The sequence below is a fragment of the Coenobita brevimanus genome, chromosome 25 (assembly GCF_032717465.1).
Source record: "Coenobita brevimanus isolate Jiangsu-jjx chromosome 25, ASM3271746v2, whole genome shotgun sequence".
In the NCBI taxonomy this organism is placed as follows: domain Eukaryota; kingdom Metazoa; phylum Arthropoda; class Malacostraca; order Decapoda; family Coenobitidae; genus Coenobita; species Coenobita brevimanus.
In genome coordinates, this window is record NC_136978.1 from 13,163,632 (window position 1) to 13,178,534 (window position 14,903).

General features: G+C 43.5%; 1 protein-coding gene across 1 annotated transcript in view; it reads right to left on the reverse strand.

The window, feature by feature from the left end:
- The window catches only part of LOC145393722 (uncharacterized), an 848,279-nt gene that overhangs the window by 10,682 nt on the left and 822,694 nt on the right, over positions 1-14,903 (reverse strand). Inside the window, exon 75 of the mRNA XM_080267765.1 lies at positions 4,104-4,210. Coding sequence (XP_080123891.1) covers positions 4,104-4,210 — 107 coding nt within the window. The remainder of the gene's footprint in view (positions 1-4,103; positions 4,211-14,903) is intronic.

The window sequence follows — 14,903 nt, forward strand, 5'->3', positions numbered from 1 at the left end:
TGTACAGGAAACCATTTGGCTTGTCACTCAATGTAGAGTCACCCACAGGCAGAAGGAAGAGGAAAGAATGAAGGAAAGAAAGACACAAGAGGGAGTGTAAAGTCACCTGCAGGCAGAAGAAAAAGGAAAGAATGAAAGAAAGACGGAAGAAGATGGATGGAAAGAAGGATGGAGGAGAGGAAATGGCAGACACCCGAGAGCAGCACTACATCAAGTGAGTGGATGGTGAGTGCTCCCACCTACCACACTTAAATTATTATAATAATAATAATAATAATAATAATAATAATAATAATAATAATATCAATAATAATAACAAAAAACTAGTATCAAAGGGTATTTTTCCAAGGCATGATTGTATCAAAATTTTGAAGTGAATTGGTGAAGAAATGAAGAAATGGGACTGAACTTTCAGGTGTTTGTAAGAATGAAGAAAGAGGAAAAGCAGAAGAAACTGAGCAATTATAATATGGCCCAAAATATGTGGAAACCATACTTCCTAAAGACAGGATATGTGACCTTTTATCAACACACATACATTAAAACAAAACTATGTCATAAACTCTGTCCTTACTGGCAATACCACTGAACAAAAGTTAAAGATGTTTCATCTTTGCACTTGCTTGATGCAGACAGCTGGAAGGAAGGGGTGTTTCCCTTTCACATAAACCACTGCCAATGTTTAATGGGGTTGAGAAACTCCTCTAAAACTCACAGTTTTAGGCTCAGGTGGTCATAATTCCTCTGAATGCTTTAAAGGCAGAGAAACCTCTCCTGAGGTTTCCAATGAAATGACTGCACTATGAACTTCAAGGTGTGAGATTTCTGCTGTCATGAAGGGCCCTCTTCTTGCTATGCTATTTCCCCTTCTTTCTGTGTACTCTCTGGTGAGCCTTGCTCCTGTTCTCTCAAATGCAGCTACTATAAATATCCCAGCTTTGGGGGAGGCTGTTTTTGCAAATTACTCATTCTGTATGAAAATTACTGGTTCTGTCATAAGGGTCATTCTCAATGATATCATGTACATGTTACATATGATTTAATGTCTGTTCTTATACCAAGGTGAGATCACTAGTGATCTACTGGTACCAGATACAGTAATCTCCCTAATTTTACATGAAAACAGCAATATAAACACATTATCACAATGTACTCTTTATTCACAACTTTAAAAGGAGGCTCTTGTTGGATTGCCATAAATCTCCCCCTTTATGACCACCCACCTTCTTCCACCTCTACCCTGTGGACCTTTGAAACACATATGAATTGAATCAAGAGTCCATGTAAAACTCCTTCTGCAAGTGGTATTTGTAACTCTCCAGGCATTATGTTTCAACAAGTCTTGTAAACTGGAGGTATTAGAGTAAAGGAATGTAGCGCCTTCATACTGCCCTCTTGAACTGTTAGTCCATTCCTCTCTCCTTCATGCTTACCCATTCCCTCCTCATATCTACCTGGTTTAGGTGGATACAGTGAACGAGAACAGTCAAACAACTCAGTGACACCAAGTGCTAAGCATTCAAATGTTTTGGCAGATGGTGGTCTGGATGATATCTGAAGGAAATCTACACATGCAGGTGTCTTTGCCAGGGATTATCAATGATGCTATTCTTTTCTTCCATGCAGTTTACATTACCTACGGCCAAGCAAAGGCTCAAGAATGGAACTGTAACTGTCACAATACAGCATTCCTAGGGCTCGCAAATAATGTACAGTAAAGGATATCGTTACAAAATCTACCATTATCAGTCTTTCATATATAAGTTTATGACCTATCTATCTATCTATCTATCTATAGCCCGACGCCCTAATCCCGCAAAGGGTGGCTGCAGACAAAACGCCTCCAAGTCGCTCTGTCACCCACCATTTGACTACCCTCCCCCCAACTCACCCCCCCCTCCCTCATATACCTCTCAACTCCATCCCTCCACCTCATCCTCGGTCTACCTCTCCCTCTCCCTCCCTCCACCTCACCTACATACACCCTCTTAGTCAGTCTTTCATTCTCCATTCTCTTCACATGTCCAAACCACCTCAGTGTATTTCTCCTAATCTTCTCAACCACATCCACATCCACCCCACAGCGTTCCTTCACTTCATCATTCGTCAACCTGTCCCTCTACGTCACTCCACATGCTCCTCTCAAGTAACTCATTTCCACTGCTCTGACTCTTGACTTGTTCCCCTCTTGCAAGGTCCATGCCTCGCTTCCAGTTTATGATAAATATGTATTTTTTAAATGTTATTTTGAGCAATGTCACTAGTTGGGGGGGCTCACCATCCACTCCCTCGATGTGGAGCTCCTCTTGGGTGACCCCCCTTTCCTCTCTTCCTGTTTTCTCTCCTTCCTTCCTCTTCTGTTTTTCTTTCCTTGTTTCTTTCTCTTCCTTCTGTCTATGGGTGACTCTACACTGAGTGACAAGCCAGACGGTTTCCTGCACATCAGTAAATCATTTACTACACTGGGTGGCAACCATATAACCAAACTATACTGCCTAGTGGTTTGGTGGGTAACTAAGATGCTCCAGCTAGACTGAGCCAGTGTAGGTTTATATCCAAGGGATGGTTGGGGTTTATTGCTCATGTAATGCCACTCAGGGATGAGTGAGGCTGGTCACTCTCATCTTAAATGTCAGGACCAACTTGCCTAACCCCGGGCTCCTATGCTCCTCATGGGGCAGCACAGGATTAGCTGATGCAAGTATGTCACTTATCAACTCTAAAAACTTTCAAATATCTGTTCCAAGGCCACTGGCACACCTCTTTACCGAGCCATGTCAAATCCTTCATGCACAGCATTATGATTAAACCTGAATGGGCCTGCGGTGTATGTGAAGTGTATATGAGAATTTCAAAGGCTTAAATGATGACAACAGATGTATGGGTCATTTCACTGGACATTCTGATAAGCTAATGGAGTCTACCCTCTCCATTTGCTTGTGGGGAAATAGGATTACAATTATGTACTGCATGGGATTCATCTGTGCGAATTCATTTTTTTAAAATACATTATTCTTCCATATTTTTCTTACATACTTTGTGTGTTCAATAACGTGTTACGATACTTTACACCTGCAGCCTGGAGAGTTTCTCTTCTGAGCCAAATACAACTGTCTGGCATTTGTAAGCAAAAAATAGACTCCTTAAGCTGATGGGCAGATGAGTTACTAAGCATGTTTCTAACACCCACAGTGTGGGAAGATTTTTCTTTGGTTGGAGAAAATTATAGCATTAACCAGAGTATAATTAAATAATGGTGCTGGCCAGAAGAGGTTTAAAAAAAAAAAAAAAAAAAAAAAAAAAAAAAAAAATGATAGCTATGCACTATGTCAGGTAATGTCTGTAAAAACTCAGGAAAAAATAGTTGAAAAGTCAAGTGATACATGATTCTATGATATTCTGCCAGGAAGAATTTTCCTGATGATTTAGCTAGATCCTGCAGTTTTGCTTACAGGCAATTTTTACATATCTTGGAGCTAAGTCATAAAAAAAATGGAGTCTTTATAGTACTGTATTATGAAACATATGATGGTTACTTTGAGGGTGAGGATGAACTCATGAACTTTTGTGAAAATTTGCTGCTGTCAACACTTCTGTAAGTCAATCTGGGCAGTGAATCACAGAGAACACTTGGTAATAGGGCAATATAAGACTTTTTTCAAAAAGGCAACTCGGACATGCAGGAGAGCTGGCATATGTGACAGAGCTGTTCATGAAAAAAGGCATGGATGAAGTGCACCTGCAGTAAGGTGTGGTATTGCTCAATACAATAAGACAGAGTATCCAAAGTATGTACATATACATGTATGAACTGTATTAGTAAATAATGACAGTGATCTGTGAAAGTTAAAACTGAGGGTAATGTTGTAAAATGACAACATCAGCACAGTGGTGGAACAAGAAATTAGTGAGAGATGGAAGAAGAAGGGGCGTGACTCAGAGCAGGGTAAAAAATGTAAGAACACAGGACCCTGAACTCAGTTCTGTCATGGTTTTCCTCTCCGAGGGTTCCATGGAAAACTAAGATCTCATTACAGTATAAAACCAGCAAAAAAAATAATGAATTAACAACTCTAGTAAGCTTAATCCAACTTAGTTCTCACCTTCAAGGCCAGCTGAGCAATGTTAGAAGCTGGCTGCCTTACACCCCATGAGTCCGAGGAGTGCGGCCGGTCTAACTTGAGGTTGTACACACGCCATCGATCCATACCTGAATCAAAACAAATTACAAAAATGTGAACATAAACACCATACATAAACCTACTATCACTGATACACTTATATTTCTTTTCTAGGGCAATTCATGTATTTTTCATGTATGTGTGAAAGACTGCTGTATTTACTTAATGTGTGGGAAATGAAGTGTCAAACAATACAGTATATAACCTATATAGTTTTGCTTGTTTTGTTAAGGCTCATTTATAATGGCTTCAATATGTTTGCATGCACTGGCCTTGGTCACCTAATGGTGGCTCTCCATACTGCTCCTTCTCTAGCAGCCTCTCTATTCAGTTCCTCATCTCTGAGGTCACACTGTATGATCTCGTCCCAATTTTTTTTTGGACGGCCTCATGCAACTCTACCCTCCGGATTCATACCTCTCACCCTCCACACACTGCTGCCATCTTCCATCCTCTTCACAGGCTCAAACCACCTAAATCGACTCCCTCTCATCGCATTACCAATACATTCAAGTCCCATTCTTCATCTCAACTCTTCATTTGCAAGCCTAGCCCCCTCGAGAATGTCATTCAAGGATGCACTACACATCCATCTGATCATTCTCATCTCTGTATGTTTGAGTCTGTGAATATCTTCCTCTTTTACTGCCCAAGACTCACTACCACAAAGCATTACACTTGTAACACATGCTACATACAAGGACCCCTCAGCAGAGTGGAAGAGCCCTCTAAATGACAGGAGATGCTTCTTCCAACCACTCCTTATTCTTGATACCAAGCTAGCTCCGGCTCCACTTCCAGCAGATATCATCTCCCCCAAATAACAAAACTCCTCTACACACTCAAGAGACTCAACAAGCTTAATCCATTCCAACCTCTTTGCTTTCACATACTCTCCTTAACATACTACACATTCAGAATTGGTACAGGTATTAGTTTAGTCTATCTCTAATATCACTGCATTTCTTATGCACCCACTAATCACCAACACTTCACAAAATGGAGCTACTTCCCTAACCTTTGTCAGAAACTGCTCAAGGCCATACTCTTTCTGGTATGACAATGCTGCCAACTGTCCCAGATTTCATCATTCTTGTTTTATCCATACAGTAATCCCTGTAATATCTGGACACACAATAACCGGAAACCCCAATGTCCAGACATTTTGGTCCTGGGCCTTCCAAACCCAAAAATGGCCAAAAAACATAAAAAAAAAAAAAAAAAAATCTGACATTTCTTTAACCTGTATTTTTACCTTTACACGCGGCGCCAACCAGCTGTGTTTTCACGAGTAGTATAGCAGCCCCCTGCTTCCTCCCCTCTCCAGTTACCGCCTAACTACCGTCCTGACTAGACGCTTGTTGCAATAGCTGCCGCACGTTTGTTTTTGTGAATAAACAGCGAATAAACTGTAACACCTCACCACTAGACCACATGGGAATTTACAGTGTTGTGCAGTGTTATGAAATTAGAGTGCAAAGGATTAAGTGCACAGTGCAAACTGGTGGTTGCAACTGGCATGGCACAAGTAAGAACAGAATGTGCAGTGTTAAACAATTATAATTCACAGTACAAAGGATTAAGTGCAGCACAACACTGTATTACTGTACGTGCTTCAAGAGCATTTTCACCACTGCCAGAGTCTTACAGGAGGTGGGTTAATCTTTGTAACGGCCACAGACGTGTTGTAAGTACCCTGTACACTGCTAAATATTATTCATAATCACTTCTAATACCTCATTCTCTGGTTCCTTATCATTTATTTCATGCTTTTTGTCCTTTATTTGTGTGAATATGGTCTTAAATAGGTGCTATGCATGTCCAGTAGGGAGTTATGTAGGTGGCTTTCTGAGTTAGGCTGGGTTAGGGTCCATAAGTACCCGTCCAGGAGGCATTTTCCCAGTATCCGGACAAACCCACTTTCTGGACATGCCTTTGGCTCTATTACATCGGATATTGGAGGGACTATTGCATTTACTCTCAAACTCTGGTACCCCATTGCATCTTTCCACCTCCTAAATCTTTCCTCTGCTACCGTCTCATTCTCTGCAATCACAAACAAGTCATCAGCATACAAACATCTTCCATGGAAGTCCAGTTCTGAAGTCACATGAGAGAGCTTCAAGCACCATAATAAACAATAAGGGGTATAAAACTGACCCTTTATGTATACCAATGTTCATGGAAATTTCATCACTCAAACTTTTGCTCACTCTCACCTGGATGTTAGCATCCTCATACACTGCCATAACTACTCTAACCAACCATTCCTCAATCCCAAGCTTTTCTCATTGTCCACTTCACCAACTCCCTGGGCACTCTATCAAAATCTTTCTCCAAATCAACAAAAACAAAGTACAGTAGAACGTCGATCTGACATGAGATAGATTCCTCAAGGGGTCGCCTAAAATCGATTTCATGCAAAATCAAAGTGTTGTTTTAATGGGAAAGAGAATAGCTTGGTGTCTGCGAGAGACGCATAATAGTAAAAATGCTTTTGTTAACTAATAATTATGAAAAGTATATGTCAGAATGATAACTTACCACCAGCAATTCCCAGCTTTTAAGTCTGGAGGTGAATGACATCCTTACTGCATGGTATGTATGAATACACTGCCTGCTGCCTCATCACTCGCACTGCCTCATGTCATTCTCACCCTTCCTCTGCTCCAAACTGGTGCCCAACACTTGCAGCACTGTTGCCCAAGTTGCAGAGCATCCAACACCTTGATTTTCTGCTCCCGTGTAATCGACTGCCTTGATTTCTTTATATATGGAGTAGCTAATGAAGTATTGGCCCGTCTCTTGGACATAGTGGCAATGGCTGATACACTAAATGGTGGTGGTCGGGGCAGGGGGGGGGGGTAAGTCACATAGAACTGTACATCCCCTCGCTAGAAAGCCAGCATTTTTTTTTTTTTGACTCTGGGCTAAGGCTTTAGAGTCTGCCCCCAAGGCCCAGTAGTCCTCCTACAAACCACACACCGCCATGTGTCACCACTTCGGTGCTAACACCCATCATCCATACTGAATACATGCTAGAGCTGTCTCATACAGGACTGGTGTACTGGTATTAGTGAGGGTATTTTTGCAATGGGTCTCCTGGAAGATCTGTAAAGTCTGCTTTTATGAAACTCAGATCCTTAAACTGTTCGCTGCCCCAGCCGGGATTCGAACCTGGGTCCATTAGGACTGCAATGTTACCAAAGTAATCCCCATAAGACCCAGACGCCCAAGACACCTCAAGTCCCGTACATTTTGGGCTCGGGTCCTCAGACACAAACACACACACACACACACACACACACACACACACACACACACACAAAAGACATGTTTTCAACCCTACTTTGAATTTACTGCATGGTGATGAGCAGCTGCATTTTGGCACGTAGCTCTGCCAACATCTGGTGGAGCGACCCTGCCTCCTCCCCATTTCACGCCTACCTACAGTCATGACTGCAAGATCGTAGCTATGGCTGCCCATGTGCTCGCCTTTGTGATGGTGCCCTACCTGCTGCAGGCCCTGCTGTTCCTCTACTGCCTCTTACTCATTTGTGTGACAATGGCCCCACCACCTGACAAGAGGAAATGAGTGGTTCTGACTCTGGAGAAGAAGAGGGAGACATTGGAGAAGGTGGACGTCAACGTCCCGCATCCAACAAGAATTCAACCTAGCCCGCTCTACCTTGTTCGATATCAAGAAATTCCAACACAAACTCACCCAGTACATGGTAGACTTTGCACTGAAGACCAAAGGCAATGTGCAGAGGAAGACTGTGTACCCTCCCAGGTTTGCAGAAGTCAACTGCTCTACGCTAATTTGGTATTGTCATCAACGTCCTGCTGGTAGTCTGGTGCATGGTACAGAGCTGAAGGCTGCTGCTGAGAAGTCTGCAAGGTTACACGACACCCCAGACTTCAAGGCATCTGAGGGCTGGCTCTTTGTTTTCAAGTTACAACATGGACTTACCAACTGTAAGGCCCATGGCGAAGCTTTGGACGCCAACAAGGAGGGAGTAGAATAGTTTCAGCAGAAGGAGAAGGGCTTGATCGACAGGAAGGGCCTCACTCTCAGTCAAGTTTACAACGCCGATGAAACTGGTCTATTCTATTGTTCGCTGCCAACGAACACCCTGGCAGAGGAGAAGGAGAAGCGTGTACCTGGACGCAAGCCTTCCAAACAGCATATATCTGCTTTGTTTTGTGCCAATGCCAACGGCATGCACCGGCTCAAGCCTGTTATTATTGGCCATGCAAAACAGCCTCGGTGCCTTCGTGGGTTGATGGATGTCCTTCCTGTCGTTTGGTACCATTCTCTGAAGGCTTGGTTCACATCCAAGATCTTCAAAGATTGGTTTTACCAGCACTTCGTCAAGGAGGTCATCCATTATCAGACGAACAAACTGGGAATCCTGTGTGACCAGGTAAAGACTCTCCTTCTACTGGGCAAAGCACCTGCACATCTGTCCAACAAGGAGTTGGTGGCTGAGAATGGTCGCATTGGTGCTTGTTTTTGCCACCTAATACAACTGCTCTCATCCAACCAGTGGACCAAGAGGTGATCGTGGCCACGAAGAGGCTGTACCGTTAGAAGTTCCTGGACGAGGTGATGGTTGTTCTCGAGGACGAGGACGAGCGCAGGAAAGGACGGGACACGCGAGGCCAGTGGACTGTGGAAAACATTTGCCGCTACAACCTCAAGTCAGTCATCTACAACTGGTCCAGTGCATGGAGAGAAGTCCCTGTCAAGACTCTGGAAAGTGGTTGGTCTCGTCTGCTTCTCGGAGCCGATGTGGTGAACGACTTTCTAGGTTTTGACATGGATGACTTCCATGCGCGTATTCGTGTGGTTGGAGATGAGGTGGATTTGGACGAAGTGCATGAGTGGCTGGACGATGACGAGGGCAATCCTGGGTATCAGATCACGTCTGATATCAAGAACGCATCATCAGTTGCAGGTACAAGTAACCAGCTGGAAGATTCCGACGAGGACAGCGAGGATGATCTGGACTCCTCTCAGCGTGCCACAACTCCAGCCACCCTCAAGCTGAGCACACTCCAGGAGCACGTAGGGTTCGTTCTGGACTACCTTGAACACCCGGACTGCAACCGGAAGATGGGGCCCCTAGGACTTGTGGAGGAAGTGCGCACTTTTAGGCAGTGCATCATCGATCGCCAGAATCGCCGTTCCTTACATCAATCAACCACTGACACCATCTTCAGGCCCATGACCCCCACCATGCCCAGCCCTGGCTCCACACCACTGCCTCACCAAGACATGCCTTTCACCTCTGAGCCACAGCCCAGCACATCAGCCACAGTGGAGTCTCCACCGGACGTGAGTTAGTGGCTATCTTCACAGTCGTCTGCAGTGGGTAGCCCATCACCATGTCCCAGTGACGCACCCCTGGGCCACCCACAACACCTACCCTCAGACTGCAAGTGAATAAACAGCAAAAACTCACCACTAGACCACATGGGAATTTACAGTGTTGTGCAGTGTTACAAACAGAATGTGCAGTGTTACGAAATTAGAATTCAGAGTGCAAAGGATTAGGTGAGGAGTGCAACACTGGCATGTTTCAAGTGCAGTGCAAGTAAGAAAAGAATCTGCAGTGTTAAGAATCTAGAATTCAGAGTGCACAGGATTAAAAGCAGAGTGCAACACTGGCGAGTTTTAAGTGCAGGGCAAGTAAGAAAAGAATGTGCAGTGTTAAGAAACTAGAATTCAGAGTGCAAAGGATTAAGTGCAGTGCAACACTGGACTACTGTACGTGCCTGAAGTGCACCTTCACCAGTGTCAGAGCCTGAGAGTCTATCTATCTATCTATCTATTGCCAGACGCCATAATCCTGTAAGGGGTGGCCATTTGACTTTAAGTTATTCGTTTTACAGGGAGGGGCAGTAACCCTCCACCAACCCACTTGTTGACATGTAGGGAGCACTTATGGTTTGGTTATATGGTTACCACCCAGCATTGTAAATGGTTTCTTGGCTTACAGGAAACCATTTGGCTTGTCACTCAATGTAAAGCCACCTGTAAAGGAAAGAAAAAACAATAAGAAGTTACAGGAAAGATGGGAGAAATAGGAAGAAAGGAGTGCTGGCACAGAAAAAGGAAAATAAAGGCTAAGGAAGAATTAGGCAGCACTACATCAAGTGAGTGGATGATGGTCGCCACCACCTAGGAGGTGGGTTAATCTTCACAATGGCCACAGATGTGTAATAAGTACCCAGCACAATGCTAAATATTTTCCTTACTCACTTCTAATTTCTCATTCTCTGGCTCCTTTTCATTTATTTCATGGTTTCTGTCCCTTATTTGTGTGCATAGGGTCTAAAATACATACACCGCAAATTGACTTAGGACCTACACACAGAATTGCTATGGGAGAGTTGTCTGTCTTTGCTTTGTGTTTCCACCTCTACCAAGTGAATTTTGGGGGCAAGAAGTAACTGGCAACTCCTCTGGTGTTGGTGGAAAGTGGTGAAACACTCAGCACATCAGTGCTTGCCCAGAAGCGAAAAAGGGAGTATATGTGCCCATCGCTCCGAGCTAGCACCTTCCTCTTTTTTCGTATGCATTACTGTTTGCCCTGTTATTTTCCTAGAGTCAAGTTGTCATGCCTGGAAGGTACTGCTCAAGGGATGAGAGGGTCCGTATCATTGCATGGAGGCAGGATAATGTCCCTATCAACACAATTTGTGAACGTACTGGACATGCGAAGTCGACCGTCATGAAGATTCTTGCTACAGCATGCAACCTGCCACCTGATGTCGTACCAGAGCACAAGCATGGCGGTGGAGGGGACGACTTCCAGAGGTACAGATACACTTTTGAAGAGGGAATCCTCAACTGACAGCAGCAGAATTGAAAAGAATGCATCCGCAGCTGTTACAAGACGTCTCAATTCAAACTATCCAACAATGCTTGCAGAAGGAGCTGGGTTTGCCAAGCCGCACCGCAGCCAAGAAACCGCTTCTCACTGACCGCATGAAGAAGCAGCACATTCAGTTTGCCAAGAAGTATGCACACTGGACATCGGATGAGGGGAGAAAAGTTGTGTTTCCCGATGAAAGCACATTTCAAGTGTTCCAGGTGCGTTCTGCCAAGGTTTGTCGCCCGGCCTCCCATAGTCGATATGACCCTGCTTACACAGTGCCAACTGTTAAGCACCCACAATCAGTAATGGTATGGGGGTGTTTCTCAGGTGAAATGGGAAGGGGACGCCTCTACTTTCTTCCTAATGACTTGATGATGAATGGTGGCCAGTTCATTCAAATTCTGAAAGATCATTTGTTAAACTTTTTGGCTATTCATGGGTGCGACTTTTTCATCCATGATTCAGCTCCACGTCACAAGTCAAGAAAGGTGATAAATTGCTTTAGGATAATCGGATTGACGTCCTCGACTAGCCTGGCAACTGTTTGGATCTAAATCTGATAGAAAACTGCTGGGCAAAGATAAAGAAAATCATGGCTGAGAAGAAGACACCCAATCTGGACAACCTCGTGACTAAACTGACAAATGTTTGGTACAAAGAAATTTCCTAAGATTACTTTAGAGACCTAAGTGATTCCATGCCAAAACGCATCCAACTGGTCCTGAAAAACAAGGGAAACATGATTTCATATTACTGAATGGCATTTCATGAACAAACATTGTGATATACTATGATTTCTGTGTTTTTTAATACCTGGTGGGGGAGGTCCTAAGTCAATTTGCGGTAGCTGTAGGTGCTGTGCATGTCCAGTACAGAGTTATTTAGGTGGCTCTCAAAGTTAGGTTGGGTTTGGGTCCATAAGTACCTGTCCAGGGGGGCATTTTCGCATGTCCCGGACAAGACCAAGTCCCGGACATGCCTTTGGCTCTGTTATGTCAGATCTTGGAGAGATTACTGCATATCAAATGAACAAAATTATGCTAAGCCACTTATGCATATGTGTCAACTTGACCCAAAATATACCAAATGGAAAATTGCCTGATGCTAACTTTATGCTAAGTTGTCCAATGCAGGAAAATACATTTCTTTAATACACTAAGTACATACAGTAATACAAAATACAAGCTGAAAGGAAAATAATACAAACAAGGAAGAAAAAATGTTAACAGATTTTGTATACTAACTGAACAGAGAAAGATAGAAAACTGTAACGGGGTTCTGGTGTGCCTTGCTGGATAAAAGTGGAAATGTAATGGGATCTATGAAAAGCCTGCATTGCCTAGAAGTAAAGCGGGTATCCTTTCTTTGGCTCAGTGGTAACGTGCGCGCATTTGAAGCGAGAGGGCCTGCAATCAAATCCTGACAAGGACAGTGTGATTAATTTGTTACGTTTCAGTGTGGTTATTACATTGGCCGGCAGCAGTGTAGGATGTGAGGTGAGGCCTGGAAGGCAATGACGTTGTTGGTTAGCTGACAGGATCCAAGTCCTTACATACCGTGGACGAGCTGTTCATTGTGGTCTGCAGCGTCCCCAGTGTCACGAGTCGGCTAGTGACATTGGCTTTTGTGGGAAACCGCGAACTCAAGTGGAATCCCAGTTTATCGTTCAGTTAACCGCTCATCAGCGGGAGTCCTTTCAAATCAATTTTTCAGTGTCATAAGTGATCGTCTTTGTGTGAGACATTAGTGCTTCCGCTGAGCGATTTGTTTTGGGCGCGTTTCGCTCACTCTAGACCGTTAAAAAATGCGGCCTAGCGCTCTCTTTTTTTTCCCACGAGTTTACTCAGTCCAGTGTTTGTTGTGACGGAGAGAGGTACTGTGCTCCAGCAGTGTGAGAGGTCAACCCAGGCTCCACTAGACTACAGTTCTCCAGACTCCCACTCTTCTTTGGGTGATACACCACATTCATTGACCAGTATTTCTTTTCGTTTTCCTAGTCTTAAGAGCTTGGTTAAGGTGATTTTCCTAGGCGTAAGAATTTAGCTTTTGAGTGAGTGAGTGAGTGCGATCTCATTAATTTGATTTTGAAATGTAACGTTAAATTTATTTTGTAATCAATAAATTTAACAGTTCTTTTTTGGAGCTTAATGTAATGTAAACTCTTGTTTCATTTCTCCACAATTAAGCCTATTTCTCTTATAGCTCCTAGCTTGCATAAACGTTTGCCATTCATAACTGGTACTTAGGCCAGTCTTGTGTATTAAGCTTAAAATCCGTTGTGCCTCCTAGGAGTTAAGCATCGGCAAGAACCTGATATTATTAATAGTATTAGTTATTTATTGTCAGGGGTAAAGTAACTTTCTCCAGAGGCTAACAGTACTAACAAACAGCAATTGAGTAATTAGTCTCAGCTGTGTACTGTTGAGAAAGTTTATAAATTCTTGTTCTTAGAGAATCGTGCGAAGCAAGCCAGCGTAAAGTAATCGTTGCTTGATTTAGCAAGACAATCATTGTCCTGCTCTTCAATATTATTGAACATTATTAACATTTAAATAATATCAGCATTTATTTTAAAAACCCCGTGACAATTGGCGACCTCATTCCAGGATATTAACTCCTAGCTCTAAAGCTATTCACGAGATAGTGCTCACTCGTTCATATTTAGGTATTTATCATTAAAGTTTATAGGCACAAATTTACTGGTGGTTACCGTTAATTTAGCAAGTGAATTTTTGCTTTATTAATCCATAGAGTATTTAACTCTATCTAGTTCTTTATTCTCGGTAACGCCAGACGATTTTATTCGCTCCTGGGTAGCCGCCGTACCCATTGTGTTAATTATTGAGTCTTCCCAGTCATTTGCATTTTGCTTTATTCTTTTCCAGTTAACTAGATAAGACTGGTCACCACTAGCTTGTGTCTGTATTCTTTACTTGTGTTTATTAACATTCGTTTGCGAAGCAGCAATCAGTACTGAGTCGCTAGTTATTTAGATTGAGCTAGCATCATGGCAGCCAATGTCTATGTACAGGAAGCTAAAGAAATGGGCCTCACTGACCCAGAGAAAATTCAGAGTTACGTTCTCTCACGGTTTAATTACGAGCAAGAACGTGAGAAAGATGCTCGTGAAGAGCGTAGAATCCAACGCGAACACGAGCGAGAACAGCGTGAGGAACGCGAAAAGGAGCGCGAACACGAGCAGAAACAGCGCGAACTCGACTTAGAACATGAGCGAGAACAGCGTGAGGAACGAGAGAGAGAACGTCAATACGAGTTACAACAACGCGAGAGAGAACGAGAGCATGAACGTGCCGAGCGAGAAGCACGTGAAAAACACGAATATGAAATGCTGAAGCTCAAGCGAGATTCCTTGGCTTCAGACACATCCGGTGCAGTTGGTCCAAGCTCCACGAGCGTTCTCCCTGCACATGTCCTGGTGACCCCACGCATCAAGCTTTCTTCATACAAGGAAGGCGAGCGAATCGAGCCGTACATAGCTCGTTTTGAGGACATGGCAGACATGTATCAACTGGATGGGGCAGCTAAGCGGATCCAATTTCTTAGTTTATTTGAGGGACCTGCCGTCGATATTCTCCACAGAATTCGTGGAGACAATCTCAAATATGAGATGATGAAAGCTGCACACATTAAGGCGTATGGTCTCACAGTAGACGACGCCAAAGTTCAGTTCATGCGAGCTTGTCTCCAAGACAAGGAGACAGCTGTTCAGTTCCTTGACCGTCTCACTGCTTACTTAAATGAGTGGATGGAAAAAGATGAAACTCCTTCCACGCGTGAGGGGATAATTGACCTTATGCTGCATTCACAGCTAGAG